The sequence below is a fragment of the Rhipicephalus sanguineus genome, chromosome 5 (genome assembly GCF_013339695.2).
Source record: "Rhipicephalus sanguineus isolate Rsan-2018 chromosome 5, BIME_Rsan_1.4, whole genome shotgun sequence".
Taxonomy (NCBI): domain Eukaryota; kingdom Metazoa; phylum Arthropoda; class Arachnida; order Ixodida; family Ixodidae; genus Rhipicephalus; species Rhipicephalus sanguineus.
In genome coordinates this window covers 84,867,246-84,893,247 of record NC_051180.1, presented here as the reverse complement: position 1 = coordinate 84,893,247, position 26,002 = coordinate 84,867,246, and the positions used below count along the sequence as shown (strand labels likewise).

Below are 26,002 nucleotides of genomic sequence, written 5' to 3'. Positions count from 1 at the left end.
AAATCTAGGAGTGTTAGCTCCAATCGCAGCCATGGCGGCGAGTGTGGAACACTCTTTTTTCTGCCTGTTGGCGTCACGTAGTACGTGATCTTTTTACGAGCTGGCAGCTGACCAATAATCTCTCGCATACTACCTGAAGGCATCAAGTCTGCCAGAACGAGACCCTTGCTATGGATATATATATATATATATATATATATATATATATATATATATATATATATATATATATATATATATATATATATATATATATATATTATAAAGAGGTTTATTAGCGGCGACGATACTGGACGATACAGCGACAGTCAAGGCGGGGCCGACTCTCAGCGCGAGCTGCGTTCTCTTCGAGCCGAAGAGGGCGACCCACTAGAAGGTGCTCGAGAGGACGACCCATTACGAAGTTCGAACGCTTCGCTACAATTTATATATATATATATATATATATATATATATATATATATATATATATATATATATATATATATATATATATGTATTAGAGGTGTGCACGGGCTCCGGGTAGCCCGAGCCCGACCCGGCCCGCGGGCCGGGCTCGGGCGGGCCGACGTATTTTCACCTCGGGCCCGGGCCGGGCTCGGGCTACATAGAGTTTTATCGGGCCGGGCTCGGGCCCAGCGCAAAGCCCGACTCAAGCCCGAAATATAGAGAAAGAGCGGGAATTGTTTTCCAGCACGCATGCAGCGCCTTTACCGGGACCGCCCTTTACCGCTTTTCCTTTCCATTCGCTACTTTAAAGAAAAGGGGAGGAGGTAAAGCACTGCCTCTGTTGCACTCCGACAAACAGAGAAGTAACACCACCTGAGCTAGTGACGGCGCCACGCGACTGTTCGCGTTAGATTTAAGGCCAAATCCCATGAGTGAAAATGCACGCGACAGCGACCCTACGTAGATCGCCTTCGTGCAAGCTGACGTTTGCATGGGCATACCCCATACACGTGACGGCTTTGGCGAGCGAACTTCATTGTTGCTGGCATGAGGCCGTCTATTTGTAATTTGTAATCTGTGTAATAGAGACTGTTCGTCGTGTGTCGTTTGATCATATTTGATATGCTCAATAAAATGCCGAATTACCGGAAAACGATGTTTTGCTTTTGCAGCGAAGCTTCAAAAAGCCGGGTCGGGCCGGGCGGGCTCGCAGCTCTTTGCCGTCGGGCTCGGGCGGGCCTTCGACAAAGTCAGCGGGCCCGGGCCGGGCTCGGGCTCGGAAGTACGGCCCGTGCACAGCTCTAGTGTGTGTGTGTGTGTGTGTGTGTGTGTGTGTGTGTGTGTGTGTGTGTGTGTGTGTGTGTGTGTGTGTGTGTGTGTGTGTGTGTGTGTGTGTGTGTGTGTGTGAAGGGTGTCAGAGCGGGGACGCGTAGTCTCGAGAACGGCAGAGACCTATAGGTGCTGTGATGAAATTATAAAAGAAACGCCTGCATAAGAAGGAGGAGCAATGCAGATTACATTGGAAATCGCTGAAATAAGCCTTGTTTCCTGTAGTGAACGTTACCACGGACTGGCAATAATTATAAGAACAATGGAGAAATTAATTAAATGATTGTTACCAGCTGCTAAAGGAGAGTGTCAGGTAACAGTCCAGAAGAAGTCATGCAGTGTTGTACCTTGATTTTTTGTTACGCGTTTTATATAAATCGTCTAGCATATCCTGTGACAGAATACCGGCACTCTCTCCTCTGCAGCCGGTGAATACCGATCAATATTTCTTGCCATTCTCAGAATAAAGGGGTTTGGAGGTGCTACAGAGAAGGTGGCACCTCCTTTTCGATACTGGCTTCGATTTTTCCGCAGAAAGAGCTGGAGGCGGCATTTTAATATTTAAGTTAACGCGTTCGCTGTAATCACATGAATTGGTTAGAAGTCGCTACAGCGAAATGTGTTGTGAGAGGTCCGGCACACTGGTTTCTTGCTGCTGTTTTAATATATAAAAAAACATACTATTACCGTGTCTTCGGAACGTCGATTTATATTAACGTTAGCTCTGTTACACCCGAATAAAACAAACAAAACAATAACGTCACTATACCGCGCTACACTGAAAAAAAAGAGACAAACAAGAACAACATTCGAACAACAACGACAACTAAAAAGACGACGACAGCAAAATGATGAAGGGTTTGTTCATGTCTCACGCCAGCCAAAACTCACGCAATCTTTCTTTCGTACGCCACCTGAACGCGGTGTTTTACTTTTCAGTGTTCGATGTTTCATCTTCCGGGACGTGTGACAGCGCCACATAATGATGCCGAGAACGCTTACCACCGCAACGATGTGTATCTTGCAACAAAGGCGCTAGTAACAGGAAACACCTGCTGCCGAAATAAATACGCAAACCAACATAAGCGTACAACATTGATACATGCGTTGTATACAAAATGAACGTGGCTGCCTAGGCGTATTTTTATTCTTTCCAAATTTGCCACATATGCGTTGGCTTTGCATAGGTTCCTTGTCTCCATTCACATTTTGGCCGACGTAGCGGCAGTGGCCTCGCCTTTCGCTTCACACTTTCATGCAGGACAAAAGGGAAAAAAGCCGCTCGCTCTTTTGCCAGGTGAATAATGAGAACGGTTTCGGGTAAAGAAAAACCGAGCAGCAGTTCCGTCGGGATACGGTGTGACAATGTGAAACATTACACATTCTTACGGCCGCTGTCTTCGGATATCAGGCGAAAGCGCTGCAAATTTTTTCGCTTCCAGTTTTGATGTAACTTCCTAGTCGACTCTGATCCGCATTAGCGATGGTCCGCACCTTGCAAAAAGGTTGTCATAGGCACCGGACATTTGAAGACGTCATTTTTCCGGAAGGGCCCGCGGCAGCGAAGAGGAGCGTGCAACGAATTTTGTTGGTTTTCCTGCGAGACACTGGGCTGTTCAGCACTTGGTGACGTACCCCTACAATTCAGGAGATGCTCAGGCGGAACAATTGCCGGCCATGCAGGCCAGGCTAACCCCGCCTGCTGCAACATCATCATCACCACCACCACCACCACCAGCATTAGCGCAGCGACCACAAAACAAGACGGAGGATGACGGGAAAGCAATGATTGCTATCTGCCCTTGTAAGCTCAACTCTTCGCACTCGTTTCAGTTTCTCGTTCTATACTAATGTCAGTTCTGGGCTGAATAGGTCGTCAGTATCGCGGCCGCGCGCCCATTCACAGGGTCTAATGACAATGAAGCGAATGGCTTTAAGAAAAAACAATATGTAGTACTTCTCCCACCACCACCTTATCTCGCGCTAACAATATACGTGCATGTTTCTTACGCAGGTTTTATTTTGCACAGCCTGACGGCCGTTGGTCCACGGCAAACTAAAGTTCAGAAGTCACACGACCATTTATGCATTTGCCTCCGACGACTCGAAGGCGAAAGCTCCCTTCTCCTTCTTCTTAGCGGATTATATTGATCCCCAACCCAACTCCCCCCGTAAAGCGCGAGACAGACGGTACGATTTTCCATGCGATGTGCCGGCCGACACGGCGGTTAGGGGAGGGGGGGGGGGGGAAATGGTGGCTGTCCGATGCTATGAAAGGTCACCATTGCGGTTACCCCACCGCCGTGTCGGACGTCGCATCGCATGGAAAATCGTACAGTCTGCCTCGCCCTTACTCCTTTTGTAACCGAGGTGGTTTTGCACTGCCTCCGAGATCAGAGGCAATGGGCGCTTTCTGCGCCTCACGTGGTTTTTGCAGCGCCTCCGTGATCGGCCCACTGTGTTCAAGCGACGATGTTACACGTTACGGCGTCATCATGTGACTTCACGTTATGTGACGCCATAAGGGCGTCATTATGACGTCACAAATTTTGGTTACGTGTGATGTCATCACGTGATGCTTTTTTTTTTCATCCGACTCTCATTGACGGCGACGGTCACTTTTCGAGTTTCATGAGGCATCTAAAGCTCTCGCCTTAAAAATGCGACCTCTAGAGCAAAGTTCCTATTTCTAAAAATTAAGGCATGGCATAATGTTCATATGCACTTTTCCTTTCTCGCGATCAGTCATTGAATCATTCGCAGAGTAAATTCAACCAGCCGTTCTGGCGAAACAGCGCCAACGATGGGACATTGGAGGAACCCACAGGACACTGCACTGTGTGTTTCACTATAATATACGCAAACCATTGGCATCAGCTAAAAACCTTTAATTATTGTTCTGATAGAATTTAATCAGCTGCTGCTGCTTCACCCGTATTTCATTTTCTTTCTTTTTTTTTTTGCTGTTTCTAGAGAGTGCAGTGAGCGTATACGCCAAGAAATATACCCAGTTTGCACTGAAGCCAGCGTGCACGCATCGCTTGCTGATTCTTTTGAACGATCGCGTGCTTACGGCAGAACTCCGGGCACACCCTTGGATTCTTTTACCACTTGTGGCAGATAGGGGCTTGCTGTGCTCAGAAGTTGTCAAGGTAGAAGCTACAATTATTTGATTAATTAACTGTAGCTTCACGTTGTAGGTACGTGTGCACATTAATTATTTAATAAATGCACCTCCATCGACCTACGGGGGCATTGTTGTAGGGGTTCAACAATAATCATGCGCTCAACAATCAATACAATTAACAATAATCATACACTACCTTTGTAGTCCGGCAGTCCAAACGGAGAGCACTCAATCTTTTCTTTACTCCAGATAGGTTACTCCACGGCAATTAAGAAAAAAATGAACGCGGAAAACGGCTCTGCTCACGCATTTGTTAATTTGCGTGCATTTTTGCGCAGAGGAAGCTGTGCCTCTGACGGAAGGCGAAGCCGAAGCCAAGAAGAAGGCGGACAGCGTCGAGGCGTTGACCACCATCAAGTGCCTGTCGCGAAGGCCTGGCACCGCACTCGAGGAGGAGCAGGTAATCGTACAGAGTTTAGCATAGTGCTTGCATAACTATGTTTTTATTATTATTATTATTATTAATATTGTTACGGTGCAAAGTGAATGCCAGTGGGACAGCTGCTGAGCGGGTGAACGAGGAAGACGAAGTGGGTAGAACGGCGAGGCTGGAGGCCATGTCCTTTAGATTAAAGGAGCGTTTAGTGTATATTTCTTGTGTGTGTTGAGTGACCGTTACATTTGGTGGCAGCGGTGGGATTCGGTAGTATGGAACGCCCGAAGGACGACTTGGGGAGAGACGCTCTTGAAGAGATTGTGGCAAGGTACGACCAGAAGTGGAAAGTGCTTATAGAACACCTGTGCCTCAATTTGAAAAGCTCATCTCAACATCCCACGTTTGCTCCTAGTCCTCTCGCCGCAATGACACATGTGCCGGGCGTCTCTGAGAGACGCGTGGTGTCATCAGAAAACGTTGGACTTGCTTCAACGGAGACGCCAGACGTTGATAAGGAAGAACAGGACGCTAGGCTTGCTTCCTCAGAGACGCCAGACTTTGTTAAAGAAGAATGCTGGTCTTCCGTCGACATTTCCGACTTGGACAACTGTTCCACGGACAATCGCGCTCCGCGTCCAAAGAAACGAAAAGGAACGAAACGTAACAAGAAGAGACAAGAAGGAATGTACAGGGAAAATATGGACATAAGCAGTGTTTCCGATGCCGTTGAGCAAGACTCCATAAGCACAGAAGTGGGACAAGAATGCCCCGCTAACTCAAGCTTGGAAAAGAGCATGGTCCGGAAAGGAAACCTGCAAGGAAACTGCAAAGGAAGGAGTCTTTCTAGTCGGGTTCGACGAGTTCCTTCTCGTCCGAAAGCTTCAAAAGAGTCAGACGGCATATTCAAACTACGGAGACCGGATAAGCGCGGACGTACAGTGGTCATTCCGACCTATGCAACGCGTGCCATTGACCTGAGCAGCGCTATAATGGTCAACGACAAGAATCAGCGACGGCCGCAGAAGGCCATCCGCTGTGGTTGCCGGTTCCCATCGGCACGACGCGGACCGCGTGTCACTCATGAAGTCTCGGTTCTTCTTCGCTTGTGGATTCCTCGCCATCGAACGGAAGTGTTTACGCTGACAGATGAGACACCAGCTTTTGCAGTGGTCGGAACGTTCATGTCTGTGAGGCAGCACAAGTTCCTTTCCAACATCCACGGTGAATAGCGCAACTTTGTTATTCGGTAGGTCGATTTGTCGTCACCTATACGAGACGAGACACCAGCTTTTGCAGTGGTCGGAACGTTCATGTCTGTGAGGCAGCACAATTTCCTTTCCAACATCCACGGTGAATAGCGCAACTTTGTTATTCGGTAGGTCGATTTGTCGTCACCTATACGAGACTCCACGCCATATGCAAGCTTACTGCAACAGCGATCAACTCCAATGCTGCGGAAAACAAGCCGGGGCAAAACCAGCGTCGACGAGAGCTACGTCACCGAAAGGAAACCATGTGTAAATGGCCGGCATGTCTGAAACGCTAGTTGAAGAAATATGTAGAATTGTGTCGACCTCTCCATGACTGTGCTGATTCCGGATTGAGCGTGAACAAGCTGAAAGAACGCCACAAGAGAAGCGCGCAACCAGATTCCCGACTCGATCTTCCTGCATTGTCGCTGCCACGTGCAGGACAGGAGGCATCATAGATCATTTCATCGTAAGAGGCATCCAGGATTTCCACCAGCTATGCTATACCTCGCACTTCACTACACTTAGACCCCTCGTAGCCGCGATCACGAACGGATCCGATTAACAAGTCCGGTCCAGCTGCTGGTGCTCACTGATCACGGTGATAATGACCTTGATCAAGAACTGTCAAGAACCCCTTCTACACATACACACGGGTTCGTGAAACGTGTGTGTGTTCCCATCATAACAGATAAGTATAAGCATAACAATTGTAACGCAACTGTAACAACTGCAACTGTTACTGTAACGTACGTGCAGTGCGCCTGCGTGTGCCACTCGGCTGTGTGTATATCCAGGGGAACTTTGCTGAATGAAGCTTAGTTGCGAGTAACGCTTTTCTTGTGCATTTGTGTTTCTTCTTTGTGCTGTTCGGATTCGCGCTAGCCAGTATTGAAGAATATGAGCACTACATATCAGCTTACCGCGTCTGGTGAAGGCAACACCCATGCTGCTGTCGGCATCGTTACGCAACTGTAAACAACTGGTTATATAAAACATATGCGACTCTTCAGCATATGAGTGTGTTTATACCACTTCCACATTTCTCTAGCGTAATTCCGTAACGTTTCGCTCAACATGAAAAATTATGCCAGTCGCCATCCCGCGCATGCTTCGCATAACATCGATTCCCACGGTACGTGGGATCTGCCGATTTTTATTATTATTATTATTATCGTCGTCGTCGTCGTCATTCTATCTTGTTTCTAGTGCAGGACTAAGGCCCCTCTCCCAATGATCTGAAATATTTACCCTGTCCTACGCGAGATAACTCCATTTAATGTTGACGCTAAATGTAAATGTTGACTTCATTCACAATAAGGTGAGGCACAGCGTGTGACGGCATGATTCGAAAACAAAATCAGCGAATAACCAAATAAACAAATAATTGAAGCATCTGCATTCTACACATTTCAAAGCATGCATGAAATTGGGCAAAAATTTTGCGGGCGAAATTATGGAAGAGGTGGAGATATTACTCCTGGTACTTGGTCTGTTATCAGAACTTAGTCTGAGCTTCACGCAGAGTGAAATGGCTCTGTTGTTAGCTATTGTATAGTTGAATAGATGTCCGTGTGCTATGGGTAGCATTGAAGAGTTAGCCTATGTGGCTATTGAGCAGTTATACAGCGCTCGCTATAAGATTGAGGAGTTATATGTACAGCGAGCGCGCCCTTGCAACGCCCTTACTATTGTGAAGCCATTTGATATAGTGCACTCTGGCCAGAAAAGGTTCGCAAAAAGGCACACAGTGAGTGAGTGAGACAACTTTATTAAATATCCTGCAAATTGATGGCCTGGGTCCATGCCACGCCGGATATAGTAGAGAGACCCTGACTCTCGGTAGCTTCCCGGGCTTGCTGGATCGCCCAAGGTTGATCCTGAAAGTCTGAGCTAACCAGTGCGGCTCTTCAACGCACCTTTAGTTCATTCGGGAGGACTGCAATTTTCTTCTGAACTATTTCACAATACCAGAGTACATCCCCTAGGGTGGGCGTGAACACTTATATAATGAGAGCAGCATTTTGGACAAGTTCGTAATTCATAACTTCAGAACGACTGCGCAATGAAAGAACACGGACGACAAAGAGAGAGAAAGAGATGGAACAACTTTATTAAAAATAAACGAACCTCAGTCCGGGTCCACTAATTAAAAAAAGGCAAGGCTTAGCCATCAGACAGGCCTAAAAGTTTCAAATGTCCGAGTAGTGCCTTCATGATGTCTGGGGAACAGTCCGCCAGCCACTCCTCCAGGGTCGCGGGTAAGTATGTGCTTAAGGCTCTCGCCCATGGCTGCACGGTCACTCGGACAATCTCACAAAACGTCAACACCCAGCGCAATCATACGCTGGGTGTGTCTTCTATGTCGTGCGTGTTTTTTTCGTTGCGCAGTCGTCCTGATCTTATATAATCCACGATTTCTAAAAACGAAGCAAAAACAAAAAGACGCACGGACAAACGAACTGAGTTCCCCCCAAAACTCGGCAAACTTCCTCGAATTCAGTTTAAGGCTATTTTGACTTTTTTGATCTACAATAACATTAATAAAATTATAATCACAACGCTGTAAGCAAGTAGAAATTCAGAGTCGTAACGTGAATAACGTTGCGCAAAACACCGTAACCGAATGTGCATCGATTGCTCGAATTATGATGTGTTCACCTCCCGCTGTGCAGATAGGCGACGGTCAAGAGGGTGCCAAGACGCGTGACAAGGCACGAGGAGAAGACGACGCTGCCGAAGGCAGTCAACAGGGCAGCACCAACAACGTCATCGAGGAAGCAGTTTGGAGGGAGTGCGACCTGCAGCTGAGAGAAAGCTGCATCCAATCTGCCATGGAACCCTGCCCATCCCTACAGTCCTGTGCGGAATATTCAACTCCTATCCCCGCCCGAGAGACGCCTGAAGGTTAGTGATTCAGCGAAGACCCTATGGGCACTGTCAACGGCAAACAAAACTTCAGGCATATGGGAAAGTTGGTCAAGCTTCATCTTGGCCCCTTTCAACTTCGTCGTCAACGCAGGCTTTGTGTTTCTATCTTTGTTCTTGTCTGGAATTGCTCTGTAATCCAAGGAAAAAAGGGCAAATAATAGTCAGTGAGGTTAAGTAATAATGGGAGACGCTGGCTAACTTACGGGGTGGGAAGGGAAATGGTAAAAGTAAGCTATGTTTCATGACCACAATTCTGTGCTATTTTGCTACCCGTGCAAATCCTTCTTGCGAGAAAATCTACAGTATAGCGGCACAATTTACTCTAGCCCGTAGTCACATGGTACTAGTGGTAATACACTCAAACAAGTATATCTTGCGCAATGTCGTTTATATATAGAGAGAAACACATAAGCGTAGAAGACAGAGAGGTTATATTTCCACAAACATGAAGATGGCCTTAACTGCATAAAAGGTATTTTGTCGGCATTAATGCCCAAGGGTAATAAATATATTTGACAATGTATCCATGCCGAAACTTCGTAACAAAGCGGCAGACGTGGTAAATGGTTGAAATACCGTCGCAGCTTGAATAGGGCTGGTTTCTCCCATGGCTAACTCCGTTAATCTTAAAGCTCAAGGAAGGAAACAAAAAGGTTGAAGGAGGGGAGGTTAACCAAAAAAACTTCCCGTTGGCTACCCTACACTGAAGAGAATAGAATTATGAGAGAGAGAGAGAGAGCGGAGAGGGAAAGAAAGGAGAGAGACAGTGAATTCACTGCAGCGTGCGGGACTACGCCTCTAGTCAGAGGTGTTCGCACGGGCCCGTCGTCCTCAAAAAGCACAAGAGTGCTTTCACTGATGAAAAAAAAAAAAGAGGTTTGCTGTGCACGACTGCGAGCCTGAACTACAGCTTTTCTACAAGAAAAGCCACCATAAACTTGCTCACGCACCTATCCTATAGAAGCAAGAGAGGCAGTGATGGCTTTAGTTGGCTTTCGCAACCTCTGTAGTCCACAGATTTTAGTCGTCGCGCTCCGGACGCATGGTTGGCCGCTTTCTAGCCCTTTGCCAAATTGGCCGGTAGGCGAACATGGGCGCACGGAAGAAAAGGAAAGAATGTTAATTCTAGTTTACTGACGTGCACGTGTCCAACTTCCACGTCAACTTTTCGTTCATTACCTTGTTTTTTTGTTTTGTTTTTTACATTACAAGGTTTATAGTGCTATATTGCACCATTCAGGACAGAACTCGTCAGCTATTAACCTGCTTCTCATTCTCTTAAGTTTCTTTTTTTTCCCCTGGTTTTCCCTTCGGATTTACATTCTATAACTGGCCACGCTGTGTTCTCTACGTTACACCGTGCCTGTGTCCTTTTTGTGGCGTCTACAGTCACTTATGCATATATTTTCTTCAGTCGGCCTTTTGTGAAGCAAAGCTTTCTCGTGCTTTCCTTTTTAATGGGCTTTTTTATTTTTTGCGGGTTTGGAGTGGATACGAGCCAGATTCTACGAGAACACGCAGACAGTACAATGCGGCTTCACTGCCGGGTATACGGCTACGCCGAATATTTCCGAACATTGTGTTTCGATTGCCTTGATGTACTCCTCCCTCGTAACTTATCCCGGGATTGTATCTTCTCCCGCGAGTTTCGTATCACCAGTCCAGCGAACCCCACTGAAAACGTCCCGCTCGTCTATAATTGATGAGGCCATGTAAAAACGGCGCTCGGGCGTAGTCTTTCATATATATACTGCGACCTAGATCCTTGCACGATGATTTCCTCTCTTGCGCTGACTGGAGACTGCGACTCTTCAATGACATTTCTTTTTCCCTTGACTCGAACGGAGAATCACTGTTGAAGTTCTCGTCGTAGCGACGATTTCTTTCCTATCTCCATTAAGTTCCCTTTGACGCTACGTTAAGCCATCATGGATCGCCGAAACTCTATGCCGCAGCTTTACCCGTGAGCGAGCTGTTTACTCTATAACGGCGTTTGTTGTCAAGTTGTCTTTCGCCTTCTCGGGTGCTCCTATCCGAATAGATTCAGTGGCCACATCAGAAGTGCCCATTTTTTGTGTATTATAGAATATCATGATTCATATCTCGCGCACTGTGCTATCTAGGGAGTCTAACGTCGAAATAGATGGGCCGGAAAAAGAAGAACACATTTCCTTTTTCTGATTCTACGCAATTCTTTTTTCTGACTTTCCTAGCTGTTTAATAGAAGGCACAGAAAACAATTAACGGGAGTAGTGATATTAATAACTAACTTTTTTCGATACAGTAATAAAACTAGAAAAAATTAAGACAAGGAGATCCGATATGAGTACTTTGTATACATAGCGCTGACTATTATCCCGGTCTTAGGATGTTCTACTTTATTTTTGTGTGTGTAGGGGGGGGGGCAGAGAGAGAGGGGCGGGCTAGGCTTTACCGCAATGCATAGGTACTAGTGCATATTAACAATAAGTGCACCATTGCATTGCCCTGTTTACGAAAATATTCGGCAATTTACGGCAGTGTAGCCTTCCTACTTCAAATGTGACGGGGCTGAAGCTGAGAGTGATGAGATAGCCTGTCGGTGACGTCAGAATGATGACGAAAACAGCGCAACGAGGATACGTGCAATCCTTAAATGGCGCCTCTGAGAGCTCTTGACCGTCACGTCAACACGACACTGGTCCGTAGGTACGAGGTTTCGCTTGCTCACTCAGCAACGAGTGATCGAGTGGCGTTAGCCAGCAACCTCATATATTGTTAGCATGCTTTGTTGCGAGAGGTTGATCAGCAGTGACTGACTGGCATATGAGATGTACTGCAGTATATGATTCTACTGCAGTATATGAGATGTAGCGCTGCCTGCATATATGAACGCAAGAGGCAGACTATACCGGATACGCTTGGAAACAGACCTTGAAAGTCTTCTGTATAAGATTGTAGATTCCAGTCCATTTATTCTGCGAAAGACACCTGAGCGTCTGTGAGCGTCTGTGATTGTGTGACGAATGCTGCTGCGTGCGCGATCATCAATCGTGTTACATTTCCTTGTTCTTTTTTTTTCTGGCCACATTTTCATGGCCCTAGTGTGGAGTAGCAAACCTGGCGCAACCTATTTAGCTTCCCTGCCTTTGCTTTGCCTTTTCTCTCACTCTCCTTTCTTCCGATGCTCTATACCAACTTCCATCGACTTTGTTGGGTGTTTCTGTACGTATAGTTCCTGGAAATGTTAGCCAGCGCCACTCGGTGCCAAGGTGGTGAGCGTTCCATGGCCTCCACGGCGCTGCCGGAGCTAATCGCGGAGGCTACGGTGGAACACTGTTCTTGCCAGAGGGCGTCACGTGACACGCGATCTTTGGCACGTTGTTAAAGCTGCACTGTCACTTCTAAGGGGCCCTGGAACATATTTACAAGTAATAATCGAATCGCTTCATTAAATGTGTTTATTGCCAGGCAATGGTGACCTTGAGGCCGCGTGATGCGCTAATATGTTTGACTCGCGTGTTTTCAGGAGCCTCGACTACCAATAGGCAGCGTTTTCTGACCATACTCAAAAAGTGTTAGGGTGCCTTGAAATATATAAGGTAATTTCTTTGTATAATAAAATGTATGAAGTGCTATTATAAAATGTATAGAGTGATATTAAATATATAAAGTGCTACTGTTCTTTGTGCCATCTAATCTCCTCAGAGATCGTGCCTACCAACAAGGCTCGCGCGGTACCGAGCTACTCCGTGGTGGCCCGCGAAGGCGACGAGCTGCAGCTGTCGTGCGGCTCGGCGGGCGCCGACAGCTGGCTCGCACACGGCGGCACAACTTCGAGCCACGCGTCAACGAAGACGGCGCGAGCACCCCTGGGGAGGACGACGACGCCGACTCCGGTGGCGCCAGACCTGAGGGGCCGGCTGCTGCGCTTCGGCCGCGTGCGAAGGCAGCACTCGCGTCGCTACACGTGCCGCTTCAAGTCGGCGCGCGGGTACCACGTTCTGGTCGACGTCAACCTCGTCGTCCAGTGTGAGTCTCACTAGTCGACTTACATTCAGGGACAGCGAGAGAGATAAATGGCATTCAGGCCGAATTTAGCTTCCAGGGACTGTCAAATTGTGACAAGGTAATCTTATAATTTTCCAGAGATAAGTAATCTTAGATAAGTACAAAGTCGTCAGATCGATGCGCTAAAAGACACATCACATCATGAGCTTCGCTCATGACGTGATATGTCTTTACTTAACTACAATAAAGTCATGCTCAGCATCACATTTTGCAGAGAATATAGCAATTACCGGGCCAAGAATAGCATAGCAGCGGCCCAGTTCACTACTGCACCATCTCCGGTACTGGTTTGCTTCTTCCGATGCGCAGTAGAGGTCTTGTCGGTAGTGTGCACGCTCGTCTCGCTCAGTATGACGCACACTTATTCGTCAAAGTAACGTTCGAATTATACTGTTTTGTACTTCTTGACACTTACGATGCTGTGCACACTTGGAGTGCTAAGCATACCTCGAAATTTCAGCTTGACGACTACAAAGGTGAATGAGCCGCGCTGTATTGCTGCAGAGAAAGGCGCAATCTATGGCGAGCTGAAAGCCCACATCTTCCAGCGGTCCAGTTCCATGCTGCAAGAGACAGTCCACGATCAAACGCACGCTTATTTCGTGCCAAAGTTTCTCATCATGGGGTCAGCTGTGGCATTACTCGCTCGTGCAAGCTATTGTTTTGAGACGTGATGTTACAATGCACGACATGTGAATTTGCACGGAAGTAGCATGCCTGGATGGAGCGCTAGAAGACGCAGACGTAGACTAGAAACACAAGACGAGGGTTGGTTTGCAGCTGCGTACTATATTAAATATGAACGTCTTTATAAGGGACTACCGCGTAAGTATCGTACAAAACGTGAAGGAACTCGAAATCGTCGATCTAAGAGAGACAACGCCTCGCACTTATTGCGATATCTTTTCGAGCTGCAGCAGACTATGTTGCTCCACCAACTCGACCAACTATCCACCATACACTGGAGTGCCCGGCATTATAAAGATTATCAGCGCTCTGTCACCGACAGCAGCTCAGTTCGGTATCCTTCAGGATCTGCAGAAGTACACTTATGGTATCTTGCAGCGTAGGTGAGCGAGACTGTGGTCGCGATGAGAAGACGATGGAACAAAGAAGGATGGAAATATAACCGAGAATTCTGCTGCATGAAGCGACTATTACATGGAGCGATATACAGGTGAGATAACGACACCCCACAACGCAGATTGACAAGCTTAATTAGCAAAAGCAGATGCTTACGCACAATTACAGAGAACAAACGCTCAGCTTCACCTTCGTACGGAATGTTATTAATATATTAACGAAGCGCATTAGCCGCCACGGTGGCGCAGTGGGCATATATTACGGTGCTCGGTTGCGGAACCGAAAGACGCGGGGTCGATGGAGGCCCATGTACTGTGAGGTTTCAGTGCGCGAACCCCAGGTTATTGAAATTATTGGGTGCCCTCCACTACGGTGTTTCTCTACGGTGTTTCTACGGTGTTTCTCAAACCCCACAAAGCAACCAACCAATGAAGCACATCAGAAAAAGAAGCGCCACTCACGGAAGTCTGCAACAAGCATTATTGGAATGGGTCACTTGGTATTGCTTCCCTATCAATTGTTTACTATCCGTTAAACCGTCAATGCATTCGTCAGCCACTTTAAGCTGAGTTTTCTTTTGTTTCTTTTTTTTAAAGGCAACATATAATTTCACTCTGAGGCAACCATTAACTGAAACTAGAGTCAGAAAAGAGTGCTTTGGGCGGCTAATAAAAATGGAGAATTTACACTCAAGGAGCTTTTTCTTGCATGTGTGGGAGCCGTAACGTGCAGTGAACTGGCACCACACACACGGCGAACGTGATTTTAATCTTAACTAGAACATTTCTACTTATCTCAGGCCAGGCCCGTAGCAAGGGGAGGGGAAGGCTAGAGGCCCGTGCCCTCCCCCTCCTGAAATTTTATGAAGGGGTTGTTTTACCAAAAACAAATAATACAACTTGGTGTTTTTCGCAAAATGTCAAGGCCTTGAGCAAGTGCCTCCCCCCCCCCCCCCCCCCCCCTCAAAAAAAAAAAAAATTCTGTCTACGGGCCTGTCTCAGGCACACACAGCGTTCAGCTACAGAAGGACTGTTCAATGCTTTCCTGTCGTGTTCCCACAGCATCCCCCATCCCCCTTTTCTCTCTCTTTCATTTTTCCCTCCCACTCGCCATATTCCTCCTTTCGAGCGCGGCGCAATAATAGACACACAGCTTCAGCTTCAAAACGGTGCTCGTAGGGCAAGCTAGCTTCCGTACCACTTATAAAGAGGAGTCGGGCCACCCTGGCCATGCGCCACCAAAAACACCGGCCCTGTCGATTCCGCGACCTTGCCGCAACCCTCGGGAACACCGGTTGGGCTGTGCCCGGCAGCGTGTTCCGGAACAGTGACTCGCGCCACCTCGACTACTGTATTGCAGCAGAGATGGCCCTTTGCTGTTGCTGTTTCTGCGCGGGCGCCGACTGGCTTGCGTCCCATTCCCTGATAGGTTTTCCGAGACTCGACGGCTGGCCGCGCTGTGAATTGGGTCCGTTCCTTGCTCGCTTTACTGCCGTGGTTTTTATTGCGGATGGTATGTGAGTGGACGTAAAGCACAAGGGTAGGGTGGAAGGGAAGCGACTAAAGGAGCGTTTCTTCCTTCACCTGTACGAGTCAAAGTGCGGGAAACATGAACTTGCCTCACTCGCGAAACCAAGCGGCTGCTCGGCATGCGCGAGACGTCGTGTGGGGCCTCCGGTCGAGCGGCCACAGAATGATGATTTCGTCAAGCACTCCCCCCACCCCCTCCCTCGCTCCTTCGTAGCCGAGTCAGCGCACGCGCCCTCGATGGGTCTCTGGGGAACTGCGTCACTTTACAGTGGCCGACGCTGCGAGACTGGTCATGGAGGTTGCGTGGATAGGATCGTCACTTGTTTATTTTGTCAAGGTGATGATCCGGTCAGTTTTCTGTGCGTCTTAAGGCCACAATAACCTTCTCCAGACGCGGAAACGAAGTTTCAGAATGCGGAGGGCAGGCGACGTGCTTTTGGAAGCGGGTGCCAGGAGGGTCAGATGTAACAATGTGCAGCTATAGTGTGATGTCCACGATATACTTTCTCCCATAGAGCTGATGATTTCAATCTCAAGTGAACAACCAGTTACAGTAACTGAGTGCACTTGTATTTCAGGTGAGGTTCTCCCGATTTACTTCATGTGCTAGCCTAATGGATCAATCAGGGACAGTTCTATTGTGTTATATCTTTAATTAATCAGGGGCAGGTCACGTTAGCGTCACTGCACATGACGCTAATGTGCACTCAGGTGAATACGTCTAATGACGCACGCTATACACAATTTACTCACCGCAAGAGGGCAATCATCTAATGCGCTTAATCTCTTTCAGGTGTGGGGCTATCAAAGCCATACAGCAGCGCCGACGGCAGAATGTACTTGAGAACGATAGCTAGGTAATACATATACATCGCCGCATCATCTTTGCACCGAGAAGTTCCTTGCAGAGTTTGTACACAGTGGTTTGCAAAGGACATTATGGTACTTGAAATCCCCCTGCTTATCCGAACATCTGTCTTCTAATAATTATCATCGCTGTAAAGGCAGCCTTATGGTAACCTGCAGCATTGCAAACCTCGAAAAGAAAAAAAAAGGGTGAGCGGTCTTCCCTCTCGTACCTTCACACACTCTCGTATGGCTGACAACTTCTCATTCACAATGTTGTTAGCATTGTAATAACATTTATGTTTGGGAATTGTGTGAAAACATTTTGTTTCATACCACATCTGCGATCCTAGATGCCCCTTCAGTAGAACCTCTGGAAGTGCGGCGTGACAAGAAAGACTCCCGGTTGGTGTGCGTCGCGGGGGCGGAACCTTCGCCAGAGATCGCGTGGCTCCGAGACGACCAGCCACTTTCCGAGGACGTCACACCTTCGCTCAGGTGGGCAGCTAGACGCTAAATGCACGAAGCTCGCTTTACTGTGCCTCCTGGCCAACACCTAATCGTATTCTACTGGTCGACAGTAACGCTTGTCCATGGGTGTACCATGTACCTGGGGCGCGTGCGTGTCCATCCGTGTCCCTCAGAATGAAAACTCCACATGGGAAGAAAACTTTGCCACTGTCCAGGGTTTCAGCGCGGCACCAACGCCTTTCCTCTGGTGGTCTCTCCATTATTATTCATTATCAATCATTATTGTCATTCGTAGCAATTTAAAATGCGAAGTCGCATTTATAATGAACCGTAGTCAGGTATGAAAAGGTGATTCGATACCGGTTACATTCGCTGTTGAATAACTTCAAAAAACAAAAAAATGAGGTGCTTATCTTGCGAACACATCACTGCAAGAAGTTGGTGACATGTTATTGTGACAAATATTTTAATTTACTGTTATTGCAAAGTTTACCGTTATCTTTCATCCTTCTAATTGTTATACAATGCTTCATGTATCAGCGTATTACACCTTAAAAAGACGTTAGAATGCTCTTTCCAATAGGACGTCGAAGTGGTGCGTCATCAGCGTGTCACTGAAGCTTAATGTCGACTTCAGTATAAGAGCACAAGTCATTTTCTCACTGACTCTTCGTCAGTGACATCAAGAAAGTCATGACCTTCACTAAAACACTTGCTTCGCCTGTAATAGTGCAGAGTAACCGAAAATGCACATTTGAAGATAAAAAGAAAAAGAGCACGAAGACAGGACACAAGAGAAGAAGCACACAACACGAGCGCTTTGGTGTGTGCTCCTTCTGTTGTGTCAGGTTTTCCCGCAGTTTTTCCCTTCAGAGCAACATATGTACCACTAGCCATTCAACAAATCCTACTGCGAAGATGCACAGCCTTAGCAACTAGAGCGGCACGAATGAAATTGATCTCTTTAAAATCGCAATCATCACATCCTTTCAAACATTGCCGTAGTTTTGCCCATTTCGTTGGCTATCTCTGGACACAACTCCTTCTGAAGTTATTGGTGTCCGCAGGACTCCACATGACAGGCCTGTTTTCTTTTTTTCGTCTTACAATGGACACAGTACTTTGAAATCACTGCTGTTCACATTCGAATGTTCTCCCTTCCGGTACAAACACTTCCCCAAAGCAATTTATTATCTAGCTTTTGAACTCGGCAAATGCACATTCCTTGACACCAAGTGAACACACCACCTCATCTACACACGTGAATGTATGTGTTCAACTGCGGAAGGAGGGATTGCATTTCTTTTTCTCTTTGAACACTTCCGCATCTCTCTGCACTATCAACGAAGGAGAAGACGGAAATCCTCTGTTATGAGGTTAGGATTCTGTAGAGGTGCAAGCGTTATCAAATTAAGAAATTTGTACTTGGCGACTGACTTCAAACGTGAATCTTCTTTTTATTATGCATAATTGTTAGTTACAGGTCATCAAGGCAAATTCTGCTCCCGGTTTCCAGCAGATGGCGCGCTTTGCAGAAATAGCTGCCTCCATTACTGGACAGCTTAATTGCTATTTAAGACACGACGCTATTTCTATCCTACATGTACAGGACCGAAAATGCGTCGCAAGGCTGCCTGCGGATATCCAAGTTGCACCTCGGTGAAGCCTCGGGTGACGCCGAGGTTTTTCACAACTACACTTGCGTGGCAAGTAACTCACTAGGCACGTCCAGCCGCTCACTCCTCCTCCGAAATGGTGAGTCGTACTACAAAATTGATTGATTGATTGATTGATTGATTGATTGATTGATTGATTGATTGATTGATTGATTGATTGATTGATTGATTGATTGATTGATTGATTGATTGATTGATTGATTGATTGAAGTATCGGTGAGTGACGTGTTACTCATGGCTTGTTTGTTCAATTAGCTGTGCGTGCACCTTCACAAATTGCAGGTTGAGATGAGGAGCCGGACACTGTAAGAAAACCAAACCAGATAACATTCAAATTTTTGGAGTCCCGAAGATAAAGATACAATGAGGGAGAAAAGGGGGATGGGCGAAGACAGGAGTGTTACCAAAAACAGAACACTGGGCTTTATACCCTTAACTGGCTGATGGGAGATGAGTATATAAAAATAAAACAGAGAAAGAACCAGAGGTGCAGACAACGCCATCACTGCTCACTACAAAATCCGAGTTCGTGTGCTGTAATATGGACGTAAGTAAACAGACGAGGTTAAAGACGACTAAGTGACTATAATAATGATAAAACAAAACTACACAAACCGTTTACTTAGGTTCGTTTGAGAAACGTGTGCGTGTATACATACACTAGTCGAAATGATGAACGCCGCATGCTTGAACTCTAAAAGTCTCGTGAAGGTGATTCAGCTAGAGCAATTGCAAAAGGGGCTGTTCAAGGTACTTCAAGTTAATTTCCAGTTCTTTTTACCACTCGCTGTGGTAAAAACCTAAAAGCTGGTGGGAGTAAGGTGGTCTGAGCTGATACCACGATACCACATGGATGCATTGTCTAGTTCCAGCTATAGGGTTGTTCAAGTCTTGGCCGCAGTAATTTGCACCGGAAATGGTTTATTGACTTTAAGAACGAACCTAAACACAATGCAGCCTCTCTTCTGCTCCCATTGCGTGTAAGCAAAGTAGTTTCCAGCTCTCTTGTGTGCATTGTCAGCAGGTACGTAACGTTCGGTCTATTCTTGAATGTTCTGTTTCGTGCTGTTCTGAGCGAAATCAGGAGGTTAATGAAGCTTTTGCACGAATGCATCGCGGCGTTGTTTCGAAAGGGCAGAATGAAAAGTCTCCCATTTTTGTTGGTTGATGCACCAGTGGGTGTTTAAATTGGCTACCGGCATATGAATAATTGCAATTGCGTTTTTTAACGTTTACTATTGGTTGTTCAGAAATCTTACGAAAAAATAAGTAAACTACAACAGCTTTTATATGTGCCCCGACATCTTAAGCGGAGGCAGAGTAGAAACAATAGCTTGAATAAAAATTAAAAATCTGTGCGCTACCAGTAAGTGAAAAAGCACCATGCACCAAAAAATGTTCGTATAAGTGCTTCGGACAACTTCCAGGAATATGGGTTATTCGCTGCTCTCACGAAAGGGGAGTGTACTATAGCGTGCTACAGTCGCATTGAAAGCTGGAGAGTTAAAGTAGATTTTATTTCCATTTTCTCATTGCTTAACCGACAGCACATTAAGGAGGACGTGCTTTCCCCTTCCAATGTATAGTCGGAAAAACCTGGAAGACGGAGCCCCCTACGGAGGACTTGTACGTTAGGAGTGAATTGCTTTCTGCATGAAACCATTAGGATGGTTCCACAACATTTCGGACTTGCATCGAATTCCGGCGAAAGAATAGTTGTTGAGCACATCATGCGTAATAGACCCGGAGTATGTTGTCTTCGGAGAAATTCGTAAAAATGACTTCAACTTCATTAAATTTCAACACAAAGTTGTGTTTTGCCGTTTCCTTAATATCTTAGATAGTGAAAGAAACAGTTTAATGCAAACTGAAGGCTGTCAGCAACGATATATGCAGGGATAAATTACTACATGACATAAGGTTCTTGAGATGACATGAAGAAAAAAAGAGCACCGTCTCACCTCTGATGCTTCTCTCACTACCCTCTATAGCTAAAGTTATCGAGGCTATAGCATCAGCAAAGTATTAAAAATGCGTTATGGCACAGCCGTTCAACTGGAAGCTGGGTCATTAAATTCATAGATCGAAACTGCAAAGTGCTAGTTGTACAACGAATTTTCATCTCTTGGCGAAAACTATCTTCATTTTTGTTTTTGAAACATTTCCTGGGTTGCATAACTGAAGTCATCTGAAACAAACGATCTCCTATACACTTCAAGGTGTCTTAACGACAGGCATGACATTCTCACAAAAGGTCGCTGACAGACAGAGCGGTTTTTGTCGACGAATTGTTGCATAAATGTTAAGTGTCTGGAAAACGTCGCCAAGCGAATCATCCTATACGATGATTCGTTTGGCGATAAACCGTTAGTCCTTGCAGGAGCAACCGTTAGTCCTCTTGCAGCTAATCCTTCAAAGACTGGACTAACTGTTTATCCCTTCGCAGTTCGTCCCCCAAAAGACTATTGGTTGTGGGGAATCGGTTGATCCCCAAGAGGACCAACCTCGCTACCCCTTTTAGTCCTTTTTTTCTTAGAGTGTGTATATGTCAGCAGAAGCGTACGTCGTCTGTGTGCAATGGCAGACTGGTTTTACTACGTTCGCAGGTGACAGCTCAGCTTCTCATAACGCCAGTGTTGTCCAGGATCGAGACCCGTTGGACGGGGTTCCCGTGAAGCGGTTTAAGATTACCGGCTTTGTGATTGGCATGCTGCCGCCTCTGTTCATCTCCTTCTACATTATCCTCAAGCTCGGGTACCGATCCCGGTATGCCGAGGAAAGGGCCGAGGAGGCCGGAATGATGGAGGAACCGTTCTTCATCAGCAACTAAGCTCGCCGTCTCGACCAAACCACAACATGAAACTACCGCCCAATTGAACGTAGTTCTAGTCGTTCCTGGGGAAAAGATGTCGTCCCAGGAACTTCTTTTTTGTTCTCATCATGCCTAGCCACATGAGCATTAAGTACACTTCGTGATCACGTTTTCAACCTTTCTCACTAAGTTCTCAAAAAGGATAGGCTGCAACGCGATACAACTATATCTAGACTGTCAAGATATTCTTTGAGAAAGAGGAAATTCAAAGGTGCCCAAACTTTTGCCCATTGTGCGTAAAGAACTGGTGAACGTACGCTCAAAATCATATTTCCTCGATTTAATAATGGGAGCCAATGGAAAATTGCAAGCATAAATTCCTAGCCCTAACGCATCAATACACATCCACTGAATACTTTATGCTATGTGCCCCGTGGCACCAAATACGACAGCAAAGGATAGCTTTATTTTAATATATTTGTTTATTCATTGTTGGTTGATTATTGCGTCGTCCATAACGAGTTGTGTACTCGCAAGGTGTCCTCAAACTACGTGCGCTAGTCTGTAGGGGTGCGTATTCGCGCACACCATTTGCGCATTGTCGACTACGAATATTCTCCTCCTACAAGTACTAATGCCAGGACAGAAGAAACACCGTCATTATCTTTTTTTTTCATGGGAATGTTACTTAAGCAAAAAATACCTACATCCAGCACAACAACGCTCGTTCTGCGGAACGAGCGTAAGGCGGACTTGTGTATATATCCCATCACAGACTCTGTATATGCAATACCATCCTCACTACTTCAAAGCTACGGGGACCACCCACAAGACACTCAGGAACAATTTTAGGAGGGACCTTTCAGCCTACGTGTACACATGCCTTACCTAGAACGCAATAGTTTCGAGCACATTGTATATACGATATGTTCCCTCTTTTCATTGCACGTTTGTCACATTGTTCTTGCTTCCTTAACCAAAGATTTGTGGTGCGAACAGAGAACTAAGTAAAAATGAAGAAGACAGAATAGGACGCCAGATAATGGTTGCCAGACTTAATGATAGCCTAAGAGAGCATGTACTATCGATTTAGCATGTTGTAAGTTCACAATTGTGCTTCGTGTTTCTGCGCACCACTGTTTGGAGACACGGTTGTGATAGGAAGGAGCAGGGAAACGTTAGCACGTTATGTGCTTGAAAGGTATCACGTAAAGAAGGAGGATGGTTGCGTGAGCGTGCCTTCGATGTCTCTCTACAAGAGTGGATATTTATTCTTAGATAGCGGTGTGGGATAGTTTCTTTTTGTAGGGCTCTCAGTTAGCTTGGACGTGCTGCGCCCTCTCTGTGTGCGCATTTTTGAAAAGACGTATATTTGGGTTATGTGCGGAAAATAAATTAGTTCGAAGCCTGACGTCCTAAGCTGTCTTCTTCTTCTTCTACTTCTTCTACTTCTTCTTCTTCTTCTTTGTTCTCGGTTATCTATGCCACAAATCTTTCGTTAAGCTAGGCACCAACTCGCCCAACGTAATACTCTGCTAAAGCTTATTCTTGCTTCCTGTTCAAGGCATGTATATTGCTTACTGTGACGCGTCCTAGCAGGCAATGTGTACTTGCCACCTTTCTTTCGCATCTGAGACCTTTGCTAATAACTTATACCTTAGTAGAGGAAAGTGTGCTGACATTGTCGAGAATTGCATAGACGGGTCAACTTGAGCTGGTTCAAACAAAGGTGCTTCGGCTGTACTCTACAAAGGATGTGAATACGTCATACACTTTCGTAGTTTAGCACATAGCTTAGAATAGCAAAACCTCGCTCACTCAATTTTACCGACGCCACACGCTACCTGCGCATATATTGAGCTGCTCTAAAGAGCACACTGACCATACGAGTCCATTTCCTGCTTAGTGCCGTAGCTTACGGCGTGATTGCTTATAGATTAAACTTTAAAAGTGCCCTCTTCGAACAGTATTTTTCTAGGAAGCCAGAACCTCTTCTTTCCATCCTGCATATTAACGGTGTACGTTTTACCGTTAAAGTGTACACGCGGTGCCCGACGCTTTTCAGATGTGATCAAAAGCTTTCTTCGCATTGCATAATCACTGGTAGTTTGTAGAACACAAAGCTCGCTTGTACAGGACCTGTACCACCTTCGGCAAAGCTAACAGTTCGTTTCGAAACTTCGTGCTTAGTGGCATCTTCGTAGGCTCTTTCTATAAGTCCGTTTTACGCAGTTCTGGTTGAAGTAAACGATTTCGCAAACACGTTATGGTGTCGTGCCTGTTTCCTCGAGATGTAGTGCGAGCGACATTGCGTGGAAACTCTGCTTCGTTGCGTTTGTTTTTGCCTTTTTGTCCACGCTGCCTTTTGAGACCTCTAGCACAGCACTGACGCAGCATTTCGCCGAACAGCACCGCAAAGTGAGATGCGAGCTTGACGCTAAAGAGCCCATAAGAAGCCGTATAGTATAAAGAACTGCAGCTATGTTTGTGGAGTACCAATCTCAAAGGGAACAGCTAATATTAGACAGGGTTTAGATTGTAATGGTAGTTAACGACACGAACAGCAATACGCCGTATTGACCTGTTGATTCCAGTGACTTATTAAATTTAGCTTTCACAATGATCATAATCTCTCGCAGTGTAAGTCACTTACGTTTGTTGCTATACAATTATTGTGATATAGCTGCGCATTCCATGAGATCTGAACCTTTGCAGAACGACAGCACGTTCAGGCGGGCCGGATACGTTGTGCGATTCTGCGAGCACCGAAAAAATAATTGAGCTGCCTCTAAATGCCACCCAAAGCCGACCTTTGGTTCAATGGTGACTTTATAAGTTCGAACGCTGGTTTAGCGCTAAAATGCTGCGGAAATATGCGTTCCGCATTGCTTCCGCATGCAGCCCCATCTAAATTCTGATTTTTTCTTGCGCCACAGTATCAATGGCGCTCTAAAGCACTATAGATAAGGGCAATTTTGATCGCGAAAGTAGGGGAGTGCTATCGATTTGTAATTGAGACGCTAGTCAACGAATGCACATTTAGAAAAAAAAAACGCCGCGATTTAACTAACAATTCATACCACCATAACGAAGGGACACTTTCGCCATGCAATGTGATGCTACTGGGAAAAAAATAAACGCGACAGAGTGTACTTGCAGCTAATGGAGCGTTCTTGGCAAAGCGCATGTTTTAGAACTTCGGTTTTCCAACAAAACTGGTAAATTCAGCGAAGGATTTTTAAAAATATATTTCAACCTGTGCGGCATCAGCTCCAAGATTAAAGAATGCGAGCCAAATTTGTCTTCTTGTTTGACTAGACGTTTAAAACCACGTTGTTCGCACGGGACTGCGTTTCCTTGATCACGGATTTCTTTTCGTATGCTTCGTGCACTTAGCTTATTCTAATACGACAGAGGCATTGAGCAGACAAGGATTCTTTGAGGTTTCAAACAATCAGGCCCAGATCCGCAAGTCTATTCGAACGTAGACGTGGTTAGTAAGAACTCCCACTTGTACGCGGTTAGAGTGGTCGAGATATCCAAATTTATTAAGAAATCTTCTTGCTGGAGATATTTTTTTGTGAATATGGTTGGCCATTGGGAAACAGCCCTTACAAACAAACATACATTGTGAATTTGTTTCCGGGCCTCTGGATGTTTCAAGCATAATTGTTATTTATTCTTCGGAGCAAATGGTCACACTGAAGCCCTAGTAAGTTATCCAAGATGTTTCTGATTAAGCTGTCGAAATGAAGTGTTTTTGACAACAGTAACTACATAATGTGCATGTATAACTCAGCGAGTGAGTGAGCCAGCCAACGCTGGCAACCTGCGATTGCTTCTGCTGCGATCACACCTATCGTATTCTCTAAGCAGGTCCATTGCGCACGTGAAATCTGTGTTGTGTCATTTTAATTCTGTTAATGTGCTTTGCGTTTTAGCGCTCATTTCCCGCTGCATTTCCTCAAGTTAAGGGTGCTGTATCTATCCGCGGTCTTTTGGCCTACGCGCCCGGCGCACTGTACGTGCCGACGAATAAACAACGCATAAACAAACCCTGAGTCACTGTGAATTTTTTGACGCAATAAGCGAACGAGGACAAACAGTTCTTGTGGTTGGACTGCTCGTAAAAGCGGATGCGAGCCAGTGGTAGTGTAAGACATATTATTGCACATAGTATTGCCGTTCGTTTGTGCGAGGTGAAGTTACGAACGAACAGCTTACACGTTCATTCTGCCCCAGGTGTATGACGTTCTCCTTTCCTTTTCCTATGAATAACCTCACAAAAAAAGAAGGAAGAAGAAAAAATTACTATGTCCTATGCAAGCTGCGTGGAGGAGAAAAAGAAAGCAGGAAGAGAGCAGGCAGGGTTAGCCAGAAATGCGTCCAGAAATGCGCCCAATGGTCGGGGAATGGGAAAGGAGAATAGAACTATGAGAGAGAGGAAGAAGCAAATGCGTGCTGAAGTAGCGCACGCGTGCGGGACTGCGCCACTTCGCGAAGAGAACACGGC

At 46.0% G+C, this 26,002-nt stretch overlaps 1 protein-coding gene across 1 annotated transcript in view; it reads left to right on the top strand.

Annotated features, from left to right (window-relative positions):
* LOC119393930 (uncharacterized) overlaps positions 1–25,631 on the top strand; it is a 103,200-nt gene extending 77,569 nt beyond the window's left edge. The window contains exons 2-7 of the mRNA XM_037661123.2: positions 4,744–4,865; positions 8,767–8,998; positions 12,710–13,033; positions 16,884–17,028; positions 18,611–18,756; positions 21,284–25,631. Of these exons, the coding sequence (XP_037517051.1) occupies positions 4,744–4,865; positions 8,767–8,998; positions 12,710–13,033; positions 16,884–17,028; positions 18,611–18,756; positions 21,284–21,507 (1,193 nt within the window). The 3' untranslated portion in view covers positions 21,508–25,631. The remainder of the gene's footprint in view (positions 1–4,743; positions 4,866–8,766; positions 8,999–12,709; positions 13,034–16,883; positions 17,029–18,610; positions 18,757–21,283) is intronic.
* Positions 25,632–26,002: the final 371 nt, after the last annotated feature.